General features: G+C 37.8%; 2 protein-coding genes and 1 non-coding gene across 13 annotated transcripts; all 3 read right to left on the bottom strand.

The window, feature by feature from the left end:
- Positions 1 to 1,142: 1,142 nt before the first annotated feature.
- LOC146908067 (uncharacterized) lies at positions 1,143 to 3,872 on the bottom strand. The gene is made up of 3 exons (XM_085729220.1): positions 3,413 to 3,872; positions 1,500 to 3,298; positions 1,143 to 1,236 (listed from the first exon to the last, which is right to left on the bottom strand). Exons 1-3 carry the CDS (start codon positions 3,746 to 3,748, stop codon positions 1,143 to 1,145), a joined length of 2,229 nt encoding a protein of 742 aa, XP_085585346.1. The 5' UTR covers positions 3,749 to 3,872.
- Positions 3,873 to 10,274: 6,402 nt separating this feature from the next.
- Positions 10,275 to 10,381, bottom strand: LOC146908066 (small nucleolar RNA R71). The gene has a single exon (XR_015020783.1). It is a non-coding gene; the product is annotated as a small nucleolar RNA R71 (small nucleolar RNA).
- Positions 10,382 to 18,370: 7,989 nt separating this feature from the next.
- LOC146908065 (TMV resistance protein N-like) lies at positions 18,371 to 25,670 on the bottom strand. 11 transcript variants are annotated; one of them, XR_015019167.1, is made up of 9 exons: positions 25,549 to 25,670; positions 24,310 to 24,841; positions 22,834 to 23,932; positions 21,872 to 22,153; positions 20,236 to 21,177; positions 20,086 to 20,136; positions 19,296 to 19,986; positions 18,977 to 19,110; positions 18,371 to 18,754 (listed from the first exon to the last, which is right to left on the bottom strand). XR_015019167.1 is itself a non-coding variant. In XM_085726777.1 (8 exons), exons 2-7 carry the CDS (start codon positions 24,834 to 24,836, stop codon positions 19,342 to 19,344), a joined length of 3,546 nt encoding a protein of 1,181 aa, XP_085582903.1. In that variant the 5' UTR covers positions 24,837 to 24,841; positions 25,549 to 25,670; the 3' UTR covers positions 18,371 to 18,754; positions 19,296 to 19,341. The 11 variants fall into 11 exon arrangements, 5 of the variants coding, with proteins under 5 accessions (XP_085582903.1, XP_085582905.1, XP_085582902.1 ...); XR_015019166.1 differs by having other exon boundaries at positions 18,977 to 19,038; XR_015019165.1 differs by having other exon boundaries at positions 18,977 to 19,986.
- Positions 25,671 to 25,931: the final 261 nt, after the last annotated feature.

Raw genomic sequence — 25,931 nt, 5'->3', positions numbered from 1 at the left:
TGGCTCAAGTGCTGCACCAATCTTGATCTCTCGCTTGTTCTCTTCAGTACCCAGGTTGATGAGTTCAATCTCTTCCTGGTGAGGCTGAATGGCTCTTCTTTCTTGTTCAAGCAGTCGAGTGATCTCATACGGTATCTCTTCATCATCATCCTCATCTTCAGCTTCAGATACAGGGAATTCAAAATTTGGAGGAACCATAGGGTCACCGTGTTCAACGGGTTTATTGTGGTTCAATCTGCATAATGTGATTGGGATGATTTTTAGAAAAATGTTTTTCATGCAGATTTTTGAAATTAATAAGAAAACATAGATGTTTTGGTTTTTTCTGGCATTACCATTATTTCCAAGAAAAAGGCACTAAAAAGTAAAAAAAAACAAAGAGTCGAGAGAAAGACGACCACTTTTATTGATAACGGCAATGCCGAAACAAACATGCCCTTACAATGATATCACCTTCGCCTTGGGCAGAGCGAAAGGATTGTTATTTTGAAAACAAAGAAAACATGAGCAACAGGACACATTACATGGAAGCATGCATGACTAAAGGAACATCAATGGCTTCCCAATTTCTCACAGTGCCTCCTGGTATAACAAACGTAGGCACGTGACTTCATTCAGCAGCATCTTCAGTAATAGCGTTGATGAACCCAGCACTGTAGAAAGTTCCCGTTGAAACACCAGAGGTTGGGGAGAATCCAAGGCCCTCTTTACGCTTGTTTTCCAGAATCTGAATCACTTTTCCCCAGCCAGCAGCTTGCCCTTCTTGAACAGCCTTCTGGGCGTCTCTCAATGAAGCCATGCTAGTACCAGCCCTCCGGGGTTCTGCACCCTCAACGGTCAAGCCTTGAAACGACGTCCCTTCAGCAGATCCTGCTTCAACACAAGAGAAAGATGATACTTGGCTAACCAGAAATGCCTCTTCACCATGTACAGTGACAATCTTACCGTTCCTCATGAACTTGAGCTTCTGATGTAAAGTAGAAGTTACCGCTCCAGCGTCGTGAATCCACGGCCTTCCGAGGAGACAGCTGTAAGACGCATTGATGTCCATGACTTGGAAAGTGATTTGAAATGTCTCAGGGCCAATGGTAATCGGCAAGTCTACTTCCCCAAGAACATCTTTGCGAGATCCGTCAAAAGCTTTAACCAGATAGCTGCTTCCTCTCAGAGAGATTCCCTGATGGCTTAATTGTCTTAGTGTAGACTCGGGCATCACATTCAAAGAAGATCCAGTGTCTACCAGCACGTTGGATATCATGTCAGATCTACAATGTACTGAGATATGCAGATCCAAGTTGTGGTGTTTCCCCGCTTCGGGGAGTTCATCGTCACCAAATCCCAAGTTGTTGCAGGCAGTAATATTACTCACTATCCCATCGAACTGATCCACAGAGACTTCGTGATCAACATAAGCTTGCTCAAGTATCTTCATAAACACCTTCCTGTGAGCTTCTGAGCTCATGAGCAGAGACAAGATGGATATCTTTGATGGAGTTTGCAGCAGTTGGTCAACAATCTTATAGTCACTCTTCTTGATAAGCCTCAGAATTTCATCCAGATTAGCCTCTTCAATAGATTGGCCTGATGGGCCGGGGTTCTTATCAACAGGAGGAGCAACTGGTGGAGTTATCGTGGCAATAGGTGTCACCACCTTCTTTTGGAACAAGGGTGGACGGACTTTTCCGCTTCTCAGAGTTGTAATTTCACCGGCAACATTGTCAACTGTAGCTGGGGATATCAGAGGCACCTCCACTCCATTCTCAATCATGGTTGCATTATATTTGTAAGGAATTGCTTTTGTAGAAGTATATGATACCGGACCAGGTAACCTGATCACCAAAGGTTCAACATTCCTTGTATGAGATGCAGTTTCAACAGGAGAATCATGGAATACTGGCACAACCACACATACATCACTGACGATTAAGTGTTTGTCATCCATCAGACTCTGGATATCATCTTGCACAACACAACAGCCCATAGGATTTCGAAGACATTCTGAACAAGAAATATGATCATGTTTGAAAAGAGAAGCCTGGCAGAGTTTGACATGTAATGGCACCAAGGGAGTAACGACATTGCGGACATCCAGCATGGGCTCTTCCTGAGGAACAGGAATTCCTTCGAAGGCCTCGATCATGTTAACAGCAGCATGGTTTGGAAGCGGGTTGTCAAGAACATGAGGAACACTATTCTCAAAAGTCAACCGTCCCTTTTCTATCAAGTCTTTCACAATATATTTCAGAGCAAAGCAACCTTCCACATCATGACCTTGAGCTCCCTGATGGAATTCACATGTTAAGTCCTGACGGAACCTGGGAGGCAAAGGATTGGGCGGAGGTTTGCCTGGTCTAGTGACACAGTGTCCCTTAGCAAGTAAGGTTGGGAGCAGCTCACCATACCGCATTGGTATTGGTGGAAAAGAAGGTTTGGGTCGGGGACCCTGTTGTTGCTGCCGTTGCTGTTGAGCAGGAGGCTGTTGTTGTACTTGCTGTGCAATAGCATTGACGGGCACTGGTGGTTGACCCGGTGGCAGAGGATACTGTTGATAGAATGGCGGGAAGAAAGGATGTTGAGAGTACTGCATGTATTGATAAGGCAGAGGTAATTGTGTAGCAGCTACAGATGGGTTACCAGACACCATCCCTACCTCAGATTCTTTCCTCTTATGGTGGCCATTACCGTACTTCTTTGGTGCACTGGTTGAAGACACACCTTTCTCAAGGACAATAATACCGTCTCGGACAGCCTCCTCTAGACGAGTTCCCATCGTAACCATATCAGAGAAGTTGTTTGGAGCAGAGACTATCATTCTCTCCTTGTACTCCTTTTTTAGAGTCTTCAAGAATGTCTGTGTCAATTCTTCCTCATCAAGTCGAGGAGAAACACGGGCAGCTGCCCCCCTCCATCTCTGAGCATACTCACGGAAGGTTTCATCTGACTTCTGAGATAGGGCTTTAAGAGAGTCCCTATTTGGCTTCAGACGGGTATTGAATTCATATTGACCCTCAAAAGCAGCAGCGAGTTCTTCAAAAGTATGGATGTTGTCTTTGCTCAAACTAGTGTACCAATCTGCTGCATCATCTGTCAAGCTACTCTGAAAGCAGTGGATCATTAGTGCATCATTATCTGCGTAATTAGCCATCTTTCGGACATACCGAATGACATGGTTGTGTGGGCAAGAAGTCCCGTTGTATTTGTCAAATTCTAGCTCTTTGAATTTCTTAGGAACCTCAAATCGGGATACCAAGCACAGATCACGAGCTTTAGCAGGAGCACCATTATTTCCCCGGCTAGCCTTGACCTCACGGAGTTCTCCGGCCAACTCCCTTAATTGTCTTTTCATAGCTTCCATTGCGGGATCTTGTCCATGTGGAGTGTCAACATCAATCACCTGTTGCACTGTGTGTACAATAGGGTCGGTAACAACGGTAGTCACCTGAGGCATAGCAGTGGACACAGGAATCTGTCCTTGACCAGCAAAACCAGAGATACCAGCAGCAGTATTAGGAGAGTAGAAAGGTGGGAGTCCATAAGGACGGCCGTTGGGCATAACAAACCGATCATCAGTAGCCACAGTAGACAGTGGAATAGAGGGAATCACCTCAGCAGTAACTGGAACAGAAGTGGCTGGTTGTTCCTGTGCAGCCATCATAGCGGACATAGCGTCATGAGCCTTAGCCAAGTCTTCTTTCATAGCAGCCAATTCGGCACGGAGCTGAGCATTTTCTTCTTCAAAGTTAGCCATAATCCTTCTCTTGTGAAATCTTGTCTGATGAATTCTATCTGGTTGGTAGACTTTGCGAGTGCGAGCCACTTTTCAGACTGCGGCGGACAAAACCAGGAGGCAATGAGCACGAGAGAAGTTTTTTGTGACCAATGAATGCATATGATGCATGAAATGTGTTAATGCATATGCAAAAAAGACTCTTTTTGTGTTATCGAAGGGTTTTAGACAAATTATAAACTTGTAAACATTACTGAACAACAGTTAACATGAACGGGAAACGAACAACCAACATATAGTTTTACAAGACAATTCTGGCATAAACACATGGAAATAACAACAGGAAAAAAGAAATCCTCAAGCATAGGAAGTGGAAGCATCATCCTCAGACTCAGACTCATAGCTGCAGTATCGTGCATAGAAGTCACGGGCACCCTTAGCTCTCTTGGAGTCCCTCATAAGCAACCTATCTTTCTCTTCAATCTCTCTCTTAGCCTTAGCTAACTCTTTCTTCAGTGTCAGGACCTCATGAGTCTGCTGCTCATCCTTTCCGTCCAAAGTCATGATCAAATTCTCAGCCTCATAATATCTAGCCCTCCACTGATGCTTCTCCCGACTCTCCATAGCTAGATGCTCCTGATACATCTCTTGGGTAGGTGGGAGTAGAGGCAAAGGCATGGTAGGAACAGTTGCAGACACATATCTCATAGAAGGGTAAGGCATACCAATCTCCTCAGCTTGGTTTATCACCCACTGTGTATAGGCTTCGTGAGCAATACCGGACCTTACACCCATATGCTTCACCTCTTTCTTCCGAAGCTTAGACCAAGCTTCCATGAAATCCTCTTTTATGCCGGTGGGAGCATTAGAGTAGTGAAAGAAGTAAGGAGCCGTAGCAAGATTGATGGGTTTATCTTTCATCGGGAAACCAAATTGTCGCAAAGCAAGCTCCGGGTTATAGTTGATTCCACCCCGGGTACCAAGAAGAGGTACATTAAGAAACTTTCCACCACCAAAGATAATTTCCTTAACCCTAGAAGCTGGAGTGAGCCAACCACTTCATTAGGAGTGAGAGCCATGATCCTCTGCGAAATAGACCAATTCTCCGGATTGTCGTGGAAAGACTTCGGAAGGTGCAAAATAAACCACCTATAGAGGAGAGGCACACAACAATGAATGTATCCACGACCTTTGCCGGAACGATCGTGAATAGCATGATATGTGTCAGCTAGCAAGGTAAGAACCGGATTCTTGGAGTGGAAGATCATAATAGCATTCATGTCCACGAAGTCATCAAGATTCGGAAAGAGAATGAGCCCATAGATGAGAAGTGCAAGAATAGCCTCAAGAGTGTCCTGACAAGTGGTATTGAGGTGAGCTTTCCCAAGAAGATACTCTGAAGTGAACCCTCGGATACGTGCCTTAGTGACAAGATTCTTGGAGACATCGGTGGTCTTGAGATGGAGATCTTTAGCAATAACCAACGGAGTAGGAGGATTCTCAGGTCCCGAGAAAGGTACCCCCTTAGCAATAGATAGACCCATCAAGTGAGAATAAGCCTCTAGAGTAGGCATCAACTGAAAGTCTGGAAAAGTAAAGCACCGATACCCCCGATCATAGAACTGCACTAGAGTGTGCACAAGCTTCTCATCCACATTAGTATGAAGAATCGGAAGTAAAGCCCCGTAACGATGTCGGAAACCGGTCGGATCCTCAATCTTGAGTGCCAAATCTCTCAAACTAGCCAAATCCACTTCCTTGAACTTGTAGGACTTAGTCATCTTCATTCCTACAATGTTTACAAATTCAACTTGTCTAAGCCCTTCGATAACAATGCATGACAAAAGTTTATGCATGTATGCATGTATGCATGAATGCATGATTATGTTCAAGTTCGGAGAAAACATGGTGGGTTGAAATTCAAAGTCGAGGAGTCATGGGTGGACACGGCGTCCGGTGAATCTAGGGCTTTGGGATATAGTAACCGGGTTCTAAAAGGGTTCCCAAGTTGCAACCTCTCCGACGTGTATCATGGTGTCACGAGACAACACTCACTCCATGATTATCCGTGGAAGGTCTAACTTGAGTGTAGTATCGCGTGACGACTAAAACTCAAGACAACACTCGGTTTAGCCTCCGCACTACATCCTAGAAAATGGCCATGGATGGGTTTGGTTATCTATGGTTCATAGCGTCATAGAACAATTAGAAGTAAAGTGCCTAAACGCGACAACACGCGCCGACAACATCACCCCCAAAATGCCTCAGCTATGTGGGATTGATCGCATAATCCAAAACACGAGGCAACCCCCGGAATGAATTGTCGATTATATCCCTCCTAAATCCTAAGTTCACTCAGCCCGGGTGCAGGACTTTTGATATTCTCACCCCACACGTTTGCAAGAAATTAAACATTTATTCACACAAGAAAGCAAGTAAAAGAAGCAAGTAAAACGAAAGCGCAAGCGTGGAAATAAAGACTAGGCGTAACTCTCGAATCTCCCCAGTGAAGTCGCCAGCTGTTTTATCTTGGTTTTCGGGTGTCAAACATTGATTACGTTTGAACCTTTTAAACCGGTGATATCTTATTTTTTCTTGGGAAGGGAAAAAGTAAGCAAAACCCTTGAGAATCGAGGTCCGGGAGTTGTTTTCGCTATGGGAAGGTGTTAGGCACCCATAACGACTATAATATCCTATAGGAACCGTCTTTAAATTCTACGCGCGCGCTCTATTTTAAATGCTATTTTGAAAGTGTTTATTAAACCTAGGAATGTTCTAAGTGAAGAATTGGAGGGAGAAGAAGGTTTTTGGATTTTTATTTTAGTTGAATTGAAGGAATTTTGTTCCTTGCCTACGTACCCGTTTAAGGGATCAAATCCACCGTAGTTCTCTTCCAAAAATGTTTTTGTTTTTTGTTGGTTGATTTTAGGTTTGAAAATGGGAATTTGAAGAATAGAAAGAGGCCTCAAGGGCATGAGATTAAAAAATGTGAGGTGGAATTAGTGATTTGCAAAATGTGGTCTAAGTATGATTAAATTTCATTAGGATTTTGATTAAGAAAAAGAAAAGGAAAATTCAATGGGATTTTGATCCCAAGGTTTATTAAGAAAAGTATTTGAGTGATGTTGTTCATATTTGTTTGGAAAATTGATTTTTTCTAAGTATAAAGCCTAAACATTCATCTAAACATACAATCCTAAACATACATCTAAACATGCATATTCTAGCTATATACCTAAAGTGGTGTGTGTGCATGTGTCGGTGCTTGTGTCGGTGTACATCATTAGAGTCCATTGTCCTTATTACATCATTGGCCTAGATACATTCTATGGCCTCTTTGCCAAGAAATTAAAAGCATGGAAGTAAAATATTACAAGAACTCCTAAATCTTTACATTCTAATTTTTGCATGAAATTGAAACTTAAAGTGCAAGAAATTAAAGTGGAGAAAGAGATGGGATGTGGAATGAAATGGGAACGCTTATGGAGAATATGAGGCATGAAATGAAATGGTTAGTAACACATGACAATATCAAAGGAAATAAAGCAAGAGAAACACTAGAACATAAAGGATAGAAAATGAGTGCAAACATGGCTAAAATTTGTTCATAGAATGCAAGAACCATATGACCTATAATTCTCACATTCCAATACATTTTTAAAGGTTTAGAATCAAGTCTTGGAATGGGAATTAAGGCAACATGATTCACTTGGCATTTTAAAACAAACTTTAAGCATATTTGCATTATTTAACCACACAACTAACTTGTAAGCTAAGCAACTAACTAAATTTCACACACAAGTATCAAAATCATGTTCAAACAGTGGCTAAGAAGTTATAGGAACACATATCATGTATCACAAGTGTGCATCAAAGACAAGAAACAAAGTTGAACCAATTTTCACCAATTTTTTAACATAAAATTCAAGAAATAACACCAAAATTGCCTATATATTTTTTTTTATCAAAATTTCCAGTGTAAAAGTATTAGAAAAAACACCAAGAAAACATCAAGAAAACATGGAAAAATGCTTTGGAATTTTTTGCAAAAGATTTTGACACACAGGAGGTGCAGGAAGCAAAGTCCAGGGGTGTAATTAGCAAGAAAGAAGCCAAAAACGAAAAAAAACAGCAAGAAAGGACCCAGGCCCAAAGAAGCATCGGGTTCTGGATCATCCAAGTGCTCCACGAGCGTTGGATTGATCCAGGTCACTCTTGACCTAAATCTAACGGCAAGGAAACAAGTTGAAATGAACCAGGATTGAACCGGTCCGGTTCAATTGCTTATATAAAGGTTCTAGGACCGGTCCAATCCATTTGTTCATTCCCCTTCTCTCTCTAAGACCTTCTCTCTCTAAGAGCTCTGTAACTGGCTCGTCGGAGAGGATGAAGAACGGTCGGAAACTTCATCTTCTCCGCCGTCATCTCCAGATTCCGATGAACATGAGACTTAACTATTTTTGATGAAACGAAACACCATAACACTCGTCTTTTCATTCTCTTTTCGAATCTCTTCTTATTTCTTTCAGAAAACTCGTAGATCTTTCTAGATCTACACTTTTAGGGTTCGGTCATGTTGAAACTTAAAGAGAACGATCTGAAACGAGGCTATGGCGTTCGTTTTTACGATGTGAATCTTCGTCTCTTCCTCTGTTTACAACGTTTTCAAAGAAAGACGAGAAAAGGTACGAAGATCCACACCGTTTACCATTAAACTGACTTCACTGATGAATTCGTTAAAGGAAAAGCTGAGGAGTCTGAATGTTTTACCTGTTGATGACTGGAAAAGGAGAGAAGACGATGGAATACTTCGGTTTTCCCTTCGCCTCTTGATTCCTGAACCCTAACCGTTTCGATTGGAATCTTCTTCACTGCTTGTTCTTCGATTTGGTGCTGGATTCGAAACCCTAGGGTTTTGGACTTGATAGAATCGAACTCTGAACTGTTTTTGTTGCAGGTTTCTCTTCGTATCCTCTGATCTTTCGATTTCCCTTCTTCTGTTCTTCAAACTTCTTCCTGTGATTGCGTCCTACGCTCGAATTGCAGGAAGAGGATTCCTGGTTCAATGATGAAGATTACGCAAGTAATCTCTGAGAACTTGATTGAATTCGAACATTTTTGCTGAATTGAGTGTATTGTTGCTTCGATCTTTGTAACTTTCGTTGATTTTTGAGTGTTTTTGTGATGAATTTGGTGCAATTGTGTGTGTTTTTGGTGAATTGGAAACGGTTACGGTGGTTTCAGTGGCGGAGAGAGTTTGTTAGAGCTCTGGTGTGGTGGCGCGTGAAAAGAAAAGACGGTGACTGTGTTTTTGATGAGTTGGCTTTTCTGGAATGGTGAATAATCTGACCCTTTGACCTGAGTTGGCACTGTTTTATAGGTGCCAAGTGTTCCTCTTGCCCAATGAAGTGCTGACACGTGCCCTGGACCAAGTTTGGACTAAAAAAGGACTATGGACTAATTTGCAAATTGTTGAAGTTAAAGGACTGGACTGTTATTGACTGAAAAGGACTTAAAATTCGAAATAAACAAAGTAAGGATCTAAAAGTAAAATTAAAACTAGGAAAAGGACTTAAGTGCAAATTTTGGAAGTTTTAGACTTAAAAAGAAAACTAAAAATAAAATTGGAATAAAAAATGGTAATTTGACTAAACGTAAAGTGAAACGACTAAAATTTGACAAAACGGACTAAAACGAACCAATGGCCTAAATGAGGTACTTTAAAGTAACCACTCTCTGCCAAAATTTCGTGTGAAATGACCAAAATGCCCCTAGGGCTAAAACGACTGAAAATGACTCAGATGCAAATTTAAAATGGACTTTGACATAGAATTGAAATAAGGACTTATTCAAACTACTTGAAAGGACTTCAAACAAAATTTTAAAAGACTGAGAGAAATTTGACATAGGAAATGACTAAAATACCCTTGCATGTAAATTTTGCAAATAACATTGAAATAAAATGCAGAGAAAGATGCAATTGATCAGAGACATATCAAATGACTTGAAATGCAAGATAAGAAGAAATGAGTTAGTATTTTTAGGTCCAAAATTAGGGTATAACATCGTTAAATTCTTGGGTTCTCAATTTTTTATGCAAAAAACCAGAAATCGAGTTGTAATAATCAACGAGATAGAAAGGTATTTGCATAAACGAAAGAGAGACGCACAAAATAACAACGCCATGGCCAATCGCACTCTCAAAGAGTATGCAACGCCGTCTACGGCCGAGCCACAAGCTGTTATTGTGTACCCAACAGTTGAAGATGACAATTTTGAAATTGAGCCTGCCCTACTTAACTTGGTGCAACAAAATCAATTCTCGAGATCCCCCACTGAGGATCCCAATCTTCACATCTCTGTTTTCCTAAGAATTAGTGGGACCATAAAGGAGAACCAAGAGGCCGTAAGACTTCATATCTTTCCCTTTTCCTTAAGGGATAAAGCTAGCGCTTGGTTCCATTCCCTCGAAGTCGGTTCCATTACTTCATGGGATCAGATGAGGCAAGCATTCCTTGCCCGTTTCTTTCCACCATCTAAAACCGCTAAACTTAGAGACCAAATCACACGGTTCAACCAAAAAGATGGGGAATCTCTCTATGATGCGTGGGAGCGTTTCAAAGAAATGCTAAGACTTTGTCCCCACCATGGCCTAGAGAAGTGGCTTATAGTCCACACTTTTTATAATGGCTTGTCTTATACCACTAAGATGTCTATTGATGCAGCTGCAGGTGGAGCACTTATGAACAAGAACTACACGGAGGCGTATGACTTGATTGAAGACATGGCTCAAAATCATTACAAATGGACCGACGAGAGAGCCATCACTAGTTCTTCATCCTCCAAAAAGGAGGCAGGTATGTACGAAGTCTCTAACTATGATCACCTTGCTTCTAAAATTGATACACTAACCGAAAAACTTGAAAAACTCAATGTTAGTGCTATCAATTCTGCTTCTACTCCTTCTTGTGAAATTTGTGGTATAACTGGTCATGCTGGTGTTGATTGTCAACTAGGTAGTGCTATAAACGGTGTTGAGCAAATGAATTATGCTCAATACAACCAAGGGATGAGACAAAATCAAAATTTTTACAAAAACCAAAATCCCTATGGACAAGTAGCACCACCCGGTTATGCAAACAACCAGAGATTCACTCAGAAATCTAATTTGGAAATTTTGTTGGAAAACTCTATTGCCAACCAAAACAAACAACTTCAAGAACTGAAAAACCAAACCGGATTTCTGAATGATTCTCTTTCCAAGCTCAATACCAAGGTTGATTCTATTGCTACACACTCTAAAATGCTTGAAACTCAAATCGCCCAAATAGCCCAACAAGTGGCTACTTCTTCCCAAACACCGGGAGTCTTTCCTGGTCAAATCGAAGCCAATCCCAAAGCCCAAGTTAATGTCATATCTTTTGGGGGTAGTAAGTTAGGCAAAACTTTTGCTAATTTAAAAACATTGGGAAAGAAAGTGTCAAGCCTTTAGGTGATAAAATTGTGATAGAAGAAGTAAAACCGCTTGAAGAAAACAAAACTCCATCCCCCTTAAATCCCGATAAGCTTAAACTTGAGGGTAAGTTTGAAAAATTTGTCAACATACTTAGGAAGATTTGCATTAAACTCCCCTTTGCTGAAGCTTTGTCTAGGATGCCTCTATATGCCAAGTTTTTAAAGGAAATTTTTCAAAGAAAAGGGCTATAGAGCATAGTGAGACAATAGCTTTGGCTAAGGACACTAGTGCTATCATTCAAGAAGCCCCTAAGCTTAGAGATCCCGGTAGCTTTGCCATACCATGTGAAATTGGGAATGAAACCATAAACAAAGCCTTATGTGACTTAGGAGCTAGTGTTAGTTTGCTGCCTTTGTCTCTTCTCAAAAGGATAGGGATAAGAGAATTGAAACCTACCGAAATAGAGTTAAAGCTAACTGATCGTCTACCATGAAACTTGTAGGATTTGTCAAGGACATACTCGTTAAGATAGAAGGGATATATATCCCAACTGATTTTGTAGTCGTTGACATTGTGGAGGACGAAGACGTCCCTATAATCCTAGGTAGACCTTTCCTCGCCACTGCGGGAGCTCTTATAGATGTCAAGAACGGTAGGATAGTTTTTCAAGTGAGTGATAAGATGGTAGGATTTGAGTTGGAAAATGTTATGAAGGGTCCCGCTCTTTACTCTTGCTGCATGCTTAACGATCATGATGTGAAAGAACGTTTTATAGCGTCATTTACACAATATGATATCTTTGATCCATTCTAAGGACTCTTTCTAACCGTCAAGCTAATGACATTAAAAGAGCGCTTCGTGGGAGGCAACCCACGCATTTAATTGCTTTGTTTTGTTTTGTTTTTCTTTGTTTTTAAGTTGTTTTGTAGGTAATTGTCCAAGTGTGATTCGAAAAAATTGAAAAAAGGAAAAATTTTGAAGCCCCCTACCAGAAGGTTGGCACGACCCGTGCTAAAGCTGGCACGGCCGTGCCATGGTTTATGAAGAAAAAGAAGCCAGGAGCCACAGAGTGTTGGCACGGCCCGTGCCAAGGGTGGCACGGCCGTGCCCGATGTCTTGATGCCTATATACATAAATTTATCTCTTCTTCTTCCTCATTCACAAACCACAACCTTCTTTCATCTTCTAAACCTCTCTCTAAACCTCCATAACTATCAAACCTCAAACCTTCATATCTCCATCAAATCTTCACCAAATCACTCCATTCTTTCACCAAACCAATTCTAAACATCATTCCAAACACAAACCACCAATCAAAAACATCTTTCATCCATCCAAACCTATAATTCACCAAAACCCTAATCTTTCAAAACCTAACCCAAACACCACAAAACCTTAACCAATCTGCATATCTAAACCCACAAACCTTCCTTCAACATCAAACCCAACCCTAAACCAATCCTTTCCACCAAAATCTTTCGAAACCCTAAACCTTCCAATCAATTCAAACAAGGGTCAAATGGCTTCAAGAATAAGTGGTAAGGAACCAGCAAGTTCTCAAGGAGGTCCTCCCCCAAAGAAGCAAACACAAATCAAGAATCATGGAATTCAATTCAAAGATAACAAACAAAGGGACAGGTACAAAATTCTTACTTCTAAAACCTTACATCCCTCTAGATATCCTGATTCCTATGATTTGAATGTGCTAGGGCTTAGAGATGATGTTTTTAGGTTGATAGGTAGGCTAGGTTGGACTAATATGCTAACACCTATGAGGGGTTATGAGAATTTCACTTATGAATTTTTAAGCTCACTTATTTTTACCAAAGATAAGTTGAATTTTGATAACCCTAATCATAGAGTTGTTTTCCGGTTAATGAATATTGATTATAATATGTCTCTTCAGCACTTTTGTGAAGCCTTAGGTTTTGTCAATGAGGGGTATATTCATGATCATTGGGATGATAGTCTAAAACCGGATAACTATGACCCAGCTGCCTTTTGGAACCGCATCACCGACCTTGATAACTATGTCCCTAGAGCCAACAAAGCTAGCAACATTCACAACCCCGTACTTAGGTACCTTCAGAGGGTCATGGCTTGCACTATTTGGGGTAGAACCGAGCTAGGAAACACTAGAACCGATGAGTTGTTCATGTTATGGGCAATGCTCTACAACCACCCCGTCAACACTGGCTTTTATTTGATTGATTACCTAGACTTTGTAGCTACTAGACCAACCGGTAGGGGAGACATAGTGGTGGGTGGAATCATTACATACATAGCTAGGTGTTTTGGTGTGAGTGAGGATGAGGGAATCAAACCAATTGAGGGAAACAATAAGCTTAACCGGGAAGCCCTTATTGCTATGAATTTCATTAAACATCGTCCACCACTACACTACCAACTTAAGCTAAATTTGCCAATCATGTTTTTATTGCCTAACCCATCTCGGAATACCATCGAGGTGGAAGAAAATTGGTTGTATGTTGATGATGTGCAGGTTTTAGAACAACAAGATGATGAGGGAGAAGGTGCTAACTTGCACCATGATGAAGGAGAAGGTGCTATCTTGCACCAAGAGGGGCACCATGGCCATGAAGCCGGTGAGCTTAATGAAAATCAAAGATGGGCATGGATTCACAATGAAATCGAGAGGATGAGCACCGAGCAACAGAGGCAAGGTGTTGAAATCTCCGGCCTTCGCAATGAAGTTCAAAGGGGCAACCGTGTCAATGATGAAAATAATGAGATGCTCTGTCGGATGATGCAACACCTCCAACTTCAAGGTCCTCCTTACGGACCTCAATAAACAAATGTGAGCTTTCCTCTTCCTCTCTTTCCTTCTTCTTCTTCCCTCTCCCTCTTCTTTTAATTTCTTTTTCTTTTGAATCACTGTGGACAATGCTTCCCCTAAGAGTGTGTGTGTGTGTGTGTGGGGGGGGGGGGGGCTAATAAAGGGTCTAGAGTCGTAGTTTCCAAACTCCCTTGAACTTTATTCTTTTGTTTTGTTTTTTTTATAGTGAAAGGCATGACTAGTAGCTTGTTTTTAATGCAAAATATGGCATAAAAATTTTTGTTTTTGTCTCTCCTTTAAAGGTTGCTTCTTGTACATGAAAGTAGTTTCTTGTGTTTCTTATGTTCTTGCTATACCCATGTCTTGTTTTATTGTGAAATTCTCCAATGAGAAAAGCACCCGGTTGCAATCCTTGAGCAAATGTATGAATAGGTATTTTAAGGAACACGCTCTATCTTTAGTGTTAACTTAGACCCTTTAAAGTCTTAAGAGTAAAAGTAGTATAAGTTTGTGTGGGAAATTAATCAATATTCTTAATTGTTATATTCTTAAATTGTTAAAGTTAAATGGGGCGGGAGAATGGCACCAACATGTGGGGGAAAGGACAATCCCTAACTTCCTAATTGTGGTGGTGACTCCCTAATTTGAACTTAAAAGTGAAACAAATTCATCAATGCTAGGGGGAAAGGACAATTACATCCAAAAAGACTTCCTACGCGGAGATGAAATAAAATAAAATTTTGCAGCACTGCTTAGGGTGATTTTGAATCTAGGGGGAAAGGACAATTACATCCGAGAAGACTCCGGATTTTGGAACTATAGCAACATTATAGTCTCTAAAAGTTGTGTCTCTCTGATTGCACAAAACTTGAAAACACTCCGGATTTCAGTGGATTGAGTTTTCTACAGTATCTTGATATGGACCGATGTGCAAGTTTATCAACAATTCATGAATCTATTGCGACTCTTGCAAATCTTAGATTCCTAAGTTTGAGAGACTGCACAAATCTTGTTGGAATACCTGTCAGTTTTAATAAGATGACATCTCTTATAACCGTGGAACTATGCGGATGCTCTAAATTGACTAAGCTGGACTTACAAAGGATTTCCCCTTCTCCTCTCCAATATTTGATTTATCTGAACTTAAGCTTTTGCAGTATTTCTATAATACCTAATGCTATTAGAGATTTAAGGTGTTTAGAAAGACTAAATCTACAGGGAAATGTCTTTAAAGCAGTTCCTTCTTCTGCCTTGTATTTTCTTCACAATCTATCATATTTAAACCTGTCTCATTGCCATATGCTTCAGAGTTTGCCTGTGTTGCCAACAGAAAATGGTTTATCGGATTCAGTAGGAAGATATTTTAAAACAACTTCTGGATCCCGCAATCTGATGAGTTATAGATTAGTCTAATTTATTGCATTATTTAGTTTAGTTTTATTTAAGATTTGATTTAATTCTATTGCATTTTATTTCCTTTTAGAATATTTTACTTTAAATTGCTTTTTATTTTATTTTAGGAACGAATATATGGTGGAAGGTGTCTTGGAGCAAAAGAAAGAGGACTGGAGCAAATACAGTGTGAAAATACGAAGATACGGAACAAAAATATGTTCCCACCAAGTCAGAAGCTTGGCACGGCCAGTGCCAACATGTGGCACGGCCGTGCCACCTCCAGAGGCCTCTTTTGCTGCTTTTTCTTACGGCCCAAGTTACCCTGTTGCAGCTTTACTATTTTACCCTTTTAGTTGCTTAGTTTCTAAGTCGATTGTAAAGCTATAAATAGAGTAGCTCTCCACCATAAACATTCACCTTTCCTTTGAATATTCCAAGTATTATTTCAATAAAAGTTCTTTACTTTATTTACTTTCTTCTTTGCAATTTACTTTTATCGCTTTCTCTCTTCTTCCCCCATGTCTACGATGAACATGAGTGAGTAGACTTCTTTGTCTTGGGATTGTTGGATAAGTCTAATGACGTAATCCGGATCAAGCCAAGCCTTAAACCCTAATTATTTGTTACCTTAATTCCTAATCTAAATTCACCGCTTTAACATGAATTAATTATTATCAAACTGTGGAAGCGAACACGGAGGGTTTGATAATGGTTAATTCATCATCACAGATATCAATTCATAAAGCGAACGCAGAGCTTTGATATCCGATCAAGTGAATTTAGACAAGGGTTGCGAAACATGAGAATAGTCTAGCAAACCTTGGGACACATAAAGTTTCGACCTTCAAGGGTCCCAAAGGCAATTACCCATGAGAATAGGTGTGGTTGTTGGAGGGATACACTCACTGACTTCGAGAGGAGCTGTGATATGCTAAAGAGATACTTGTCCTTAGTAATTAAGATTAACACATAATTATAAGTTTAAGGCTTGCTTGTGAAAAGATTCGTTGTTATGATGAACCAATGATCCCAAGGCTTTTTATTAATATTGTTATTTACCTTCAGCAAACAAACCTCCCTTTTACTAAACTTTCTCCTCTTCTAATCATTCTTTAAAAGTTAATTAGATTGACCAACTCCCTAGCGGAACGATACTCTACTTACTACTATTACTTCGATAGGCCGTGCACTTGCGGTTTGGCCCAATCACAATCATAGATCAGGATTATATATATTTGACTCCATTGAGCTTAATTTATCTATATTCACAATCGGATATTTCTATTGGTTCTTTATTGCATGGGTGTTAAGACTAGTTAAGGTACGTAATACTCTGCCTACCTCGCCTCACTTTCTTTATTAGATACTCCAACATTCTCTAGTTCTAACCTTCGGTGTGGCTTTGACATTGTTCAGTCTTGCGCATCGGATGTCAATAAGGGGAAACCAATTCACTTTCGGTGTGGCTTTGACATTGTTTTTCCTTGGCATGGGGAAACCAATGATTTTGATGGAAATTCTGTCATTCCAATATTTTTCCATCACCGGTTTAAAGGGGGTTAAATAGTAAGGATAAATGATCCTGTTATGGATGTCGATTGGCTCGGCTTTCTCTTTTGTGTGACATTTGAGTCAAATAAACTTAATCATCAATTTTCACAGCCACTGCCATGTCCATTTTATCTATCTTTTGAGATTGAGCACACGGAAGAACGCTCTGATATGCTACTTAGCAATGTAAATTATTTTTAAACTATGATGTTTGATGTTTTATTGGGAATTCTATATATATTTTTGTTTGCTGCAACAAAGTGATAATAGAGCATATGATCTATGTGCTCATAGTAAATTTAGATAATTTTCGTTTTTTGCAATGAAGAGTGAATGCAGTCTATGAAGTAAATAGTTCATGGTATATTTTGAAGTGGACACCCTTTGTTAAACCAAAGAGATAATGCCGCATATATGTTTTCATACTAAAATTGAGATGAATACTATTTGCTGCAACGAAGAGACAATGCAATCTTTGTGCCAAGTGATTGTAGTTTCATAGTTCACAACATAAAAAGATCCAATATAGTCGTTCGCCACAGCGAATAGATAATGTGGTCTATATTCACAAAGTGGAATGTAGTGTTGGTGAGACGAGACTTCAACTCATGAAGTATGTAATAATCGTTTTCATAATAATTTCAAATTTGCAAAAGAGTTTTAAGATAAAACCTATACTTAGTTAATGAAGTTAATTTTATTTCATACAATATACTTCTATTATTTATTTACGTGTTCGTGCGATTATTGTTTCTTCTTCCCATCCACTTGGTATCTTATGCTCTCAATTATTTATTTACTTGTTCGTGCGATTATTGTTTCTTCTTCCCATCCACTTGGTATCTTATGCTCTCAATTATTTATTTACTTGTTCGTGCGATTATTGTTTCTTCTTCCCATCCACTTGGTATCTTATGCTCTCATTGAGTTTATGTGACTCATCCCTTCTTTCATTTTTTTTTTCTTGGTAATTTTAGATCCCCCAAAGTGTTTGCTTATTTTGGTAGGCTTCTATCATTGGTGGTTGGTAGCCATTATTTTGTAATTTCAGTATAATGCAACTATTTTGGTTAGGATTTGTTTGATATTTTAGGCTTTATGTATAATGTGAAATGCTACTTGTGTAGCCACTATCCTTGTGATTACGTGAAAACATTGACATATGATTAACGTAGCTGCTTTTGGACGATAATTTATTATAAATATAATACGGGGATATGGTTAATATTTTGGAATTGTAGGAAAACAAAGGAAGCTCTGTAGAATTTTTTTATAGATTATGGATTAGTAAAAGTATATGTATATGTTAGATTTGCCAACCTTTTATTTGTTTAGTTGATGTTAGTTTATGCACTGGTCATAGAGACGGTCGTGACGGTGGTAGTGACAAGGAAATTAATATGACCATATGGAAATTGAAATTTCTTTTTGATTTCACATATAATAACCATAAAGAAAGTGATTCCATTCCATCTTTCAATTTACAATTCAGAGTAACATATCAATCGTAAATAAAGTTAACGTATCAGCCAAAATGTATGGGAACACTCTCACCACATTAACACACGCGCAAATAAAAAATAGAAGCAAACTATTAACATTGTAGCCAAAACATAAAATAAGGGCATAGAAACATGAACACTTCGGAAGGGCCGAAATCTGAACATATTGTTATATTGAAACATTTCAAGTTCCCAACTCGCAGTACCAAATTACTTTTGTTTGTGTAGAACTGTTCCCCAAACTTAAGTCCTTATAGAATAAGCTAGTGGTCGTAGCTTCTAAAACAAAGATCACTAACCATATCTTCATATAGGAAGTGCATCTCCTGAAATAATTTTTTTTTTTTTTTTAGATCCATATGAAAATGAAGATGAGCAAGTTAGCAAATATGCAATGCAATTTTCAATTCATAATACTACTACATGTAGGAGCTTTAGTAACAATAATATTTTTCAAATGTTACTAAATCTCATTTTTGTTGTAGTGTAAGTACAGGGAGAGGCCAAATTGAAACAATTAATTATACAAGAAACATGTCGCAACATACCAATTGTAAGGAAGTTGGATTTTAGGCTCAATGCTACTGCTTCTCTCTTATTGTTTCACAATCTGTAAAGGAAGTGATACCATATCTCGTCCTGTTATTGATTTCTAGTTTGATCCCATTTGTAATAAGCAAAGCTAGACTCGTCGTTTACAAAAAACACCGATAAACACATGGTTAACTAAATTAATTAGATGCATCATACCAATAATGTGCTAGTGATACATCGTTAATTAACCATGTTGTTAGTCAGTAATTAACGATGGTATTGGTAAATAATTTTCAATTAATATTGTCATATCATGTTTAAGAATATAATTACCTCAGGGCTAGGAGAAATATAGTGTTTTTTTTCATCATTATGGACTTCAAGTAATAAGGCTGAGATTAAAGAGACCAGTTACTTTCCCCTTGGCTTGATTAATCTCGACTTCATCTTCATCGGAAACATACCAATTGTAAGGAAGTTGGATTTTAAGTTCAATGCTACTGCTTTTCTCTTCTTGTTTCACAATCTGTAAAGGAAGAGATATCATATCTCTCAGTATTGATAGCTTTAAGAATTTATTGGCTACCGCGTTCAACCCCCATTCCTTGATAATCAAACCTTGCCGGGCTTTAAATGTGATATGTGCTCCTGTTTTTACAAAATGGCAATGTTTTCGAGAGATATAGATAACCCAAAGATAATTTCCGCCATCAACTTTGTTTAGTTCCAAATCAAGTGGCATATCAAATCGTTCTTCCGTGTATTCACTCTCAAAAGAGAGATAAAAAGGATGTGGCAGTGGAGAAGAGCACGATCCATGTGGAGAACCAGACACTTCATGACAGTTATTTACTTCAAAGTTTACATAAAAGAGACACCCGACACAATCCATAAGGCTAAAAGAGTTCTCTATCCTTACTATATCCAAACCCCCTTTAAACTTGAAATTGAAGAACCCTTCAAAAATATCATGTCCAAGCCAAGGAATAACAATGTCAAAGCCACACCGAAAGTGACGAGGTTCCTGTTAAAAAGAAGATAAAATAATAAAGACATAATAGTACTTTAACTTTTTTTAACTGTTGTTTTACATTTTAAAATGCTAACACTGTTATTCTTTTACCTTCATGTTTTCAGGTGGCTCGAAATTAACAACCTTCGTGTGTGGGTGAGTCTATAGGGTTAATGTAGAGTCTCGATATATCAGCTTAGAAAAAAACACACATTTAAAATAGAGAAAAAAGCGAGGAGCAGTTGGAAAAGTATTACGTACCTTAACCAGTCTCCGTATCCATCTAGTGAATGAGCCGAAGAAATTTAATTGGTTGATAAAGGACACAGGCTCCGTGCAATTGGACAGAGAGTCAAAAATATATAATCCTGATCTATGATTATGGGATTCAGATGTTGTTTCAAAATATCTTCCCAGTAAATCGGATGGACCGTTTGCTGTTGGGAGTTTAGGCCAACTCTGAAGCATATGGCAATGAGACAAGTTTAAATATGATAGATTTTGAAGACAACTGAAGGTGGAAGGAATTGAAGTAAATTTATTTCCCTGTAGATTTAGTCTTTCTAAACTCGTTAATTCTCCAATCGCATCTGGTACTTTAGAAATATTGCAAAAGCTTAAGTCCAAATAAATTAAAGATTTGAGAGAATCGCATTCCAATATTAATGCATCGAATTCCAATATTAATGTGTCTACTTTGTCTATACTCAATGACAATGACCCTTCAAAATTCTTAACCGTATCCAGCATTTTTTTTTGGAAAGATTCCTTATTAAAAGCTGTGTCTGGTATTCCAACAAGATTTGTGCAGTCTCTCAAACTTAAGAAGCTCAGATTTCCAAGAGTCCCAACAGATTCATGAATCCTGGATAAACTTGCACATCGATCCATATCAAGATACTGGAGCATTACTAGTCCACTGAAATCTGGGGTGTTTTCAAGTTTTGTACAATCGGAGAGACACAAAACTTTTAGTGACTTTAGTAATGGTGTACTGCCAAAATCAAGGCTCACTAAACTAGCACATCTCTGAAAACTCAAGAATACAAGTTCGCTAAGAAGTCCAATTGATGGATCCACATGCGATAAGTTTATGCATCCTGTAAAATCTAGCCGCTCAAGGTTTAGGATTCCCTCAAAACATGGAGTCATCTTCAGATTTTTGGAGTTGCTAAGATCCATCCTTCTCAAGCTAGGGAGATGCTGGGAAGCGAGAATAACCATTAATATGTTAGTATTGAAACTTGAATTTCATTAATTCACTCTAGTGTGATTTCAAAATTGCAGGGGGAGGCCACACTGGGTGAATAAACACATTGAATTTAGAGCAACTATATAAGCTAGATTGACACCACATCTTCACTCAAAATCTTAAGATATTGGTCAACAATAATCAACTCTTTTATATGACTTTAACTCTCACTTGACACGTCACGACAATATTTTTTTTGTGATATAATTTAACATCTAACTAAGACATCAGATTTGTTTCTATTTTTAATCATATTATATTCTCGCACCTCAAATGAAAAACAAAGTACATTAGAAGTGTATTTTGTACAATGGTATCCAAATCTGTCTGTCCAAATAACACACATCTACTTTTTTATATCTTGATACATATATAGCTGAATCCTTAACTTACATGCATTATAGCAACAACAATAAAAGATTTTATTAACCAATGGAGTTTGTGACGCCATAAAGTAACTAAGCTTACTTCCATACATGATAAAAAAAAAAAAGATTAATTTTGGTTCATTACGTAAAATGTTTTAAAAAGGTTCATATATAATCATGAACGCATCATTAAATTTTAAAATAAATTGGTAAGGAATATTACTTCCAATCTTTATTTAAAATGGTAAAAGATGAAAATGGGAATAAGACGAAATACCTGGGGGCCTATCCATAACTGTTCAATGCTGCTGTCAGGCATATTCAATTCTACAAGCTGATGTGGTTGAAAATTTGATGGCAAAGACATGAAAGGGTAACCATTCCACAAAACATAGCGTATAGAATTAGAAAGAAATATGGGGCTCCCTGAAAAATTTGAATGATACAATATGAGTACTTCCAAGTTATCCATTTTTGATAAATCTTCAGCCCTCAACTTGTTGAATTTGCTCACATCCTCCTTTTGATTTAGAATTATGGCCTTAGCTTGTATTGCTTCCTGAAAATTTAAGAATAACGATCTTATGAAATGAAATAACAAAATCAACGGATTGCTACGGAAAACAGAAAAAGGTAAATGAATTAGATCATAATAGAGAATTGTCGGGTGAGTAAATATAATGTCCGGCATTACTCCCAAAAAAATATATATAATGAGAAACGATATTTGTACAAACTATATATTTTGAAAACTTTTGGGATAACACTCTCTGTCATACTCTAATTGTATTTTTACTCTCTCTTCTTATTTCTCTTTCTACTGTTCTTTTCCAATAAAAAAGAAAAAAAAAGGTTATCACAAAAGTTATCTACAAATTGTTGTACAAATATCATTCTTCATATATAATAATATCTGGCATTTAATAAATTCTAGTTTGAGTAGGATCAATCCAAAGGTAAAACTACTAAAGTCCTCGTTTTAGACTCACAAACAAAATTATTTATTTATTAGATTTTATAAGCAAAAAGATCTAATATTCTAAAAAAAAATTGCCCTTCATTTTTTTTGACAGAAAAAAAACTGCTCTTCATATTATATACTCAACTTCAATTTAGACTCCACTTACTATTAAAAATTATTAGATCAACCTCGAGTTAGAGTCCTATAATATTTGTGTGAAAAAGAATGCAAAATATGGAAATGGAAAAACGTGGAATTTGTTTAGATGGATATACTACCGAATTTGTAATCATGGCATGATGGAAATCACGGTAAAGCCACATTCTACTCCATAATTTTGGCTTATGAGGATGTTGTTCCTGAACAATTTGCTTCCCTAACTTGTGCAACATTTCATGCATATGAATTTCCTCATTTCTAATGGTTATTAGCGATTTTTCAGCAAGAAGTCGAATATTAATACCAGGATTCAACCCACAAGCATCTAGAATTCGGGTTACATAATCCTTCCTCTCTCCATTAAAGAAACAAGCAACATGCAAAAATACTTCTTTCTCATCTTTCTCTAATCCCTCATAACTTACCTGGAGCACTTTCATTATTTTGTTTGGTGGATTCTTTTCAAATTTATCCAAGGTAGAGATCCATTCATTTGCATTTCTGGAAAACAAGAAAGAACCCAGTACTTTAACGGCCAAGGGAAGACGTTGAGCATAGAGTAACACCTTAGGAATAAGCTCTGCAAAACCACTGCTTGGATAGTCACTTTTGAAGGCTTTTCTACACAAAAGCTTATAAGCGTCTTCATTGTTCATCAATTTAGCCTCAAAAACTTTGTCGACCCCATATGCTTGAAGAATATGCTTATCTCTAGTGACTATGATTATTTTACTTCTTGGGTGAAGGAATTTGGGTTCTATGTCCAATTCCTCTAGTTGTTCAAGTTGCTCAACATTGTCAAGAACAATCAAGAGTTTTAGTTTGCATAACCTATTTCTTATAGTTTGGGATATTTTACGAGGACTGCATGTGTCTATATTTTTTTCTTCTATTGTTTGACAAACAATTTGTTTCTGCACAGCAACAGCACCACCATCTTCATAAATTTTGCTTACGTTTTCAATAAAACAACAAGCACAAAATTGATATGAGATTTTGTCATACAAAACGGTGGCAAGAGTTGTCTTTCCTATTCCATCCATACCCCATATTCCCAAAATCCGACAACCATCATCCTCTGAACTTAGTTTTAAAAGGCTCTCTAATGCTTCAATATGTGGTTGTATTCCAATAAGGTCATTAGCGTATCCTGAGAATGTGCGACCCAACTTTTCTATTACAGCCTCAACTATTTTCTCAATCATTTCAAACTCTGGCCTGAAAGAGAGGAAAAATTAAAATCACTAAATTATCACCTTAGGAAACAACAAATAAAAATGTATAATGAATAAGGATTAAATTAATTTGAACGATGTTGTAATACTTATATATAAAAATGTTGTATTAATCTAAAATCATTTAATATATTATTGTGAAATTTCAATGGTAACATCTTATGCATATTTAATAAAATCGTTAATCGTACTTGTCCCTCAAACAGCCAATAAAATGTGCAGTTTGCTTCCACCAAATCATGTAGAAAAAGAATACTAAAACAAGGTTTATTTGTAAAATGAAACTTTGTAATGCACACTCAAGCAAGCACAAATAGTTGATAAGAATGTAAAACATCAAAGAATAACCACCATACTTACTGATTCCAAACATCCCAACCAGCTGTTGCACTCAAATAAGTCATTGCTATCCTCCATCGAGCAACCTTGTTTGAGTCATGGTTGAATGTCTTAGTGTGTAAAACAAAGGCTTTCTCATATACTCCATTTTGTTTTCGGACATGAGATGGATCGACATCATAAAAAACAGGGAAAACAAATTGTTTCAAATTTCTTTTTGAGTCATAAATAGCAGCCATTTCATCCAAACACCATGTTGAAGAAGCATAATCTTCGGAAAAGACAATGATAGATATGCGTGACTGCTCGATTGCTTGTAGAAGTTGGGGTGAAATGGCTTCTCCTTTCAGGAGCTGCTTGTCATCCTTGAAGGTAAAAATACCTTTTCTAACTAGATGAGCGTAGAGATGGTCAACAAAGGAATTACGGGTGTCAGAACCTCTGAAACTGATGAACACATCGTATCTATAGCTTTGGTTGCTATTAGAATCTGTAGAAGAACTAGAAGCTGTACTTCCCTCTCTTGGCAGACCAAACGGCAGAAACATTGTCCCTATATATGAAAATGCATCTAATTAATTATATCAACTATATAAAGACTACAATGAGTATTGCAGACACCAGTTCCTTCAACAAAAATAATTAGACAAGTTCCAATATTACGGAAGTTTATTATACTATGACTAAAACAAAACAACAAGAGAAATATTAGGAACACTCTCTTTTGAACACTCTATCTAACACTCACTCTAAGTGATTTATTTATGAGGATTAAGAACAAATAAAAAAAATTACAAAAACTAAAAATAAAAGTGGTATATGTGGCATCTCCCTCTTTTGTGAGGTCTTAGAGCATTGAATGATGTGGGGGAGATCGTTTGTTGGGTTTCAAGTGTAAGCGCGGTTAAATTTGTGATTGATTAAGTCTCATATCGTATGTGAAAACATACATGTGAAAAGCTATAAACTATAAGCTCAAAAACTACTTGAAATAGCCTCTTAAAAAATTATATAAGCTAATGTAAAAAGCTTTTTACCAAACACGTCACATCTTATCAAAACAAGCTTATATACAATAAGCTGTAAACTAGCTTTTTTGTATTACCAAACACAACCTATATGTAAAGGTCAAAACATATTTAACGTAAATTTAAATATACTACTGTATGAAAAAAAATTAAAAACAAACTATTATTACATCATAACTTTAACAAAAGGTGAAATAATAATTCTTTGTGGTGATCATCACATATGACATACCTTGGAATGATATAACTTCTCTGAAATCTGGCCTTAGAGTCTCTCGCTGGAAATGGCTTCTAAATGAAATGATTCAGATGGTGTAATATTGTTTCAAATGAAGAGAAGCATTGGCTCAGTTCAAGGATGAGAAATGGGTTCACACCATATATTTATGGTCAACGACGTAGTTTCACACCAACCGAACACGAAGCACCCACGAAACAGAGTCATCAACTAAACAAAACTACTGTCTCTATCGTGATCTTATCGTTTATATTTTAAATCGCTGCACATGGCACACATGGCACATGGAACTTTGCTGTAACCTACATGGGACTGGATATTTGTTAAATTAATGTCAAGAATATATGATACCCTCACATGGGATTGAATATTGTTAA

Source organism: Medicago sativa, chromosome 7, assembly GCF_051527215.1.
Source record: "Medicago sativa cultivar Bolivia chromosome 7, Bolivia_mono, whole genome shotgun sequence".
Lineage (NCBI taxonomy): Eukaryota > Viridiplantae > Streptophyta > Magnoliopsida > Fabales > Fabaceae > Medicago > Medicago sativa.
This window is presented reverse-complemented; position numbering and strand designations above follow the sequence as displayed.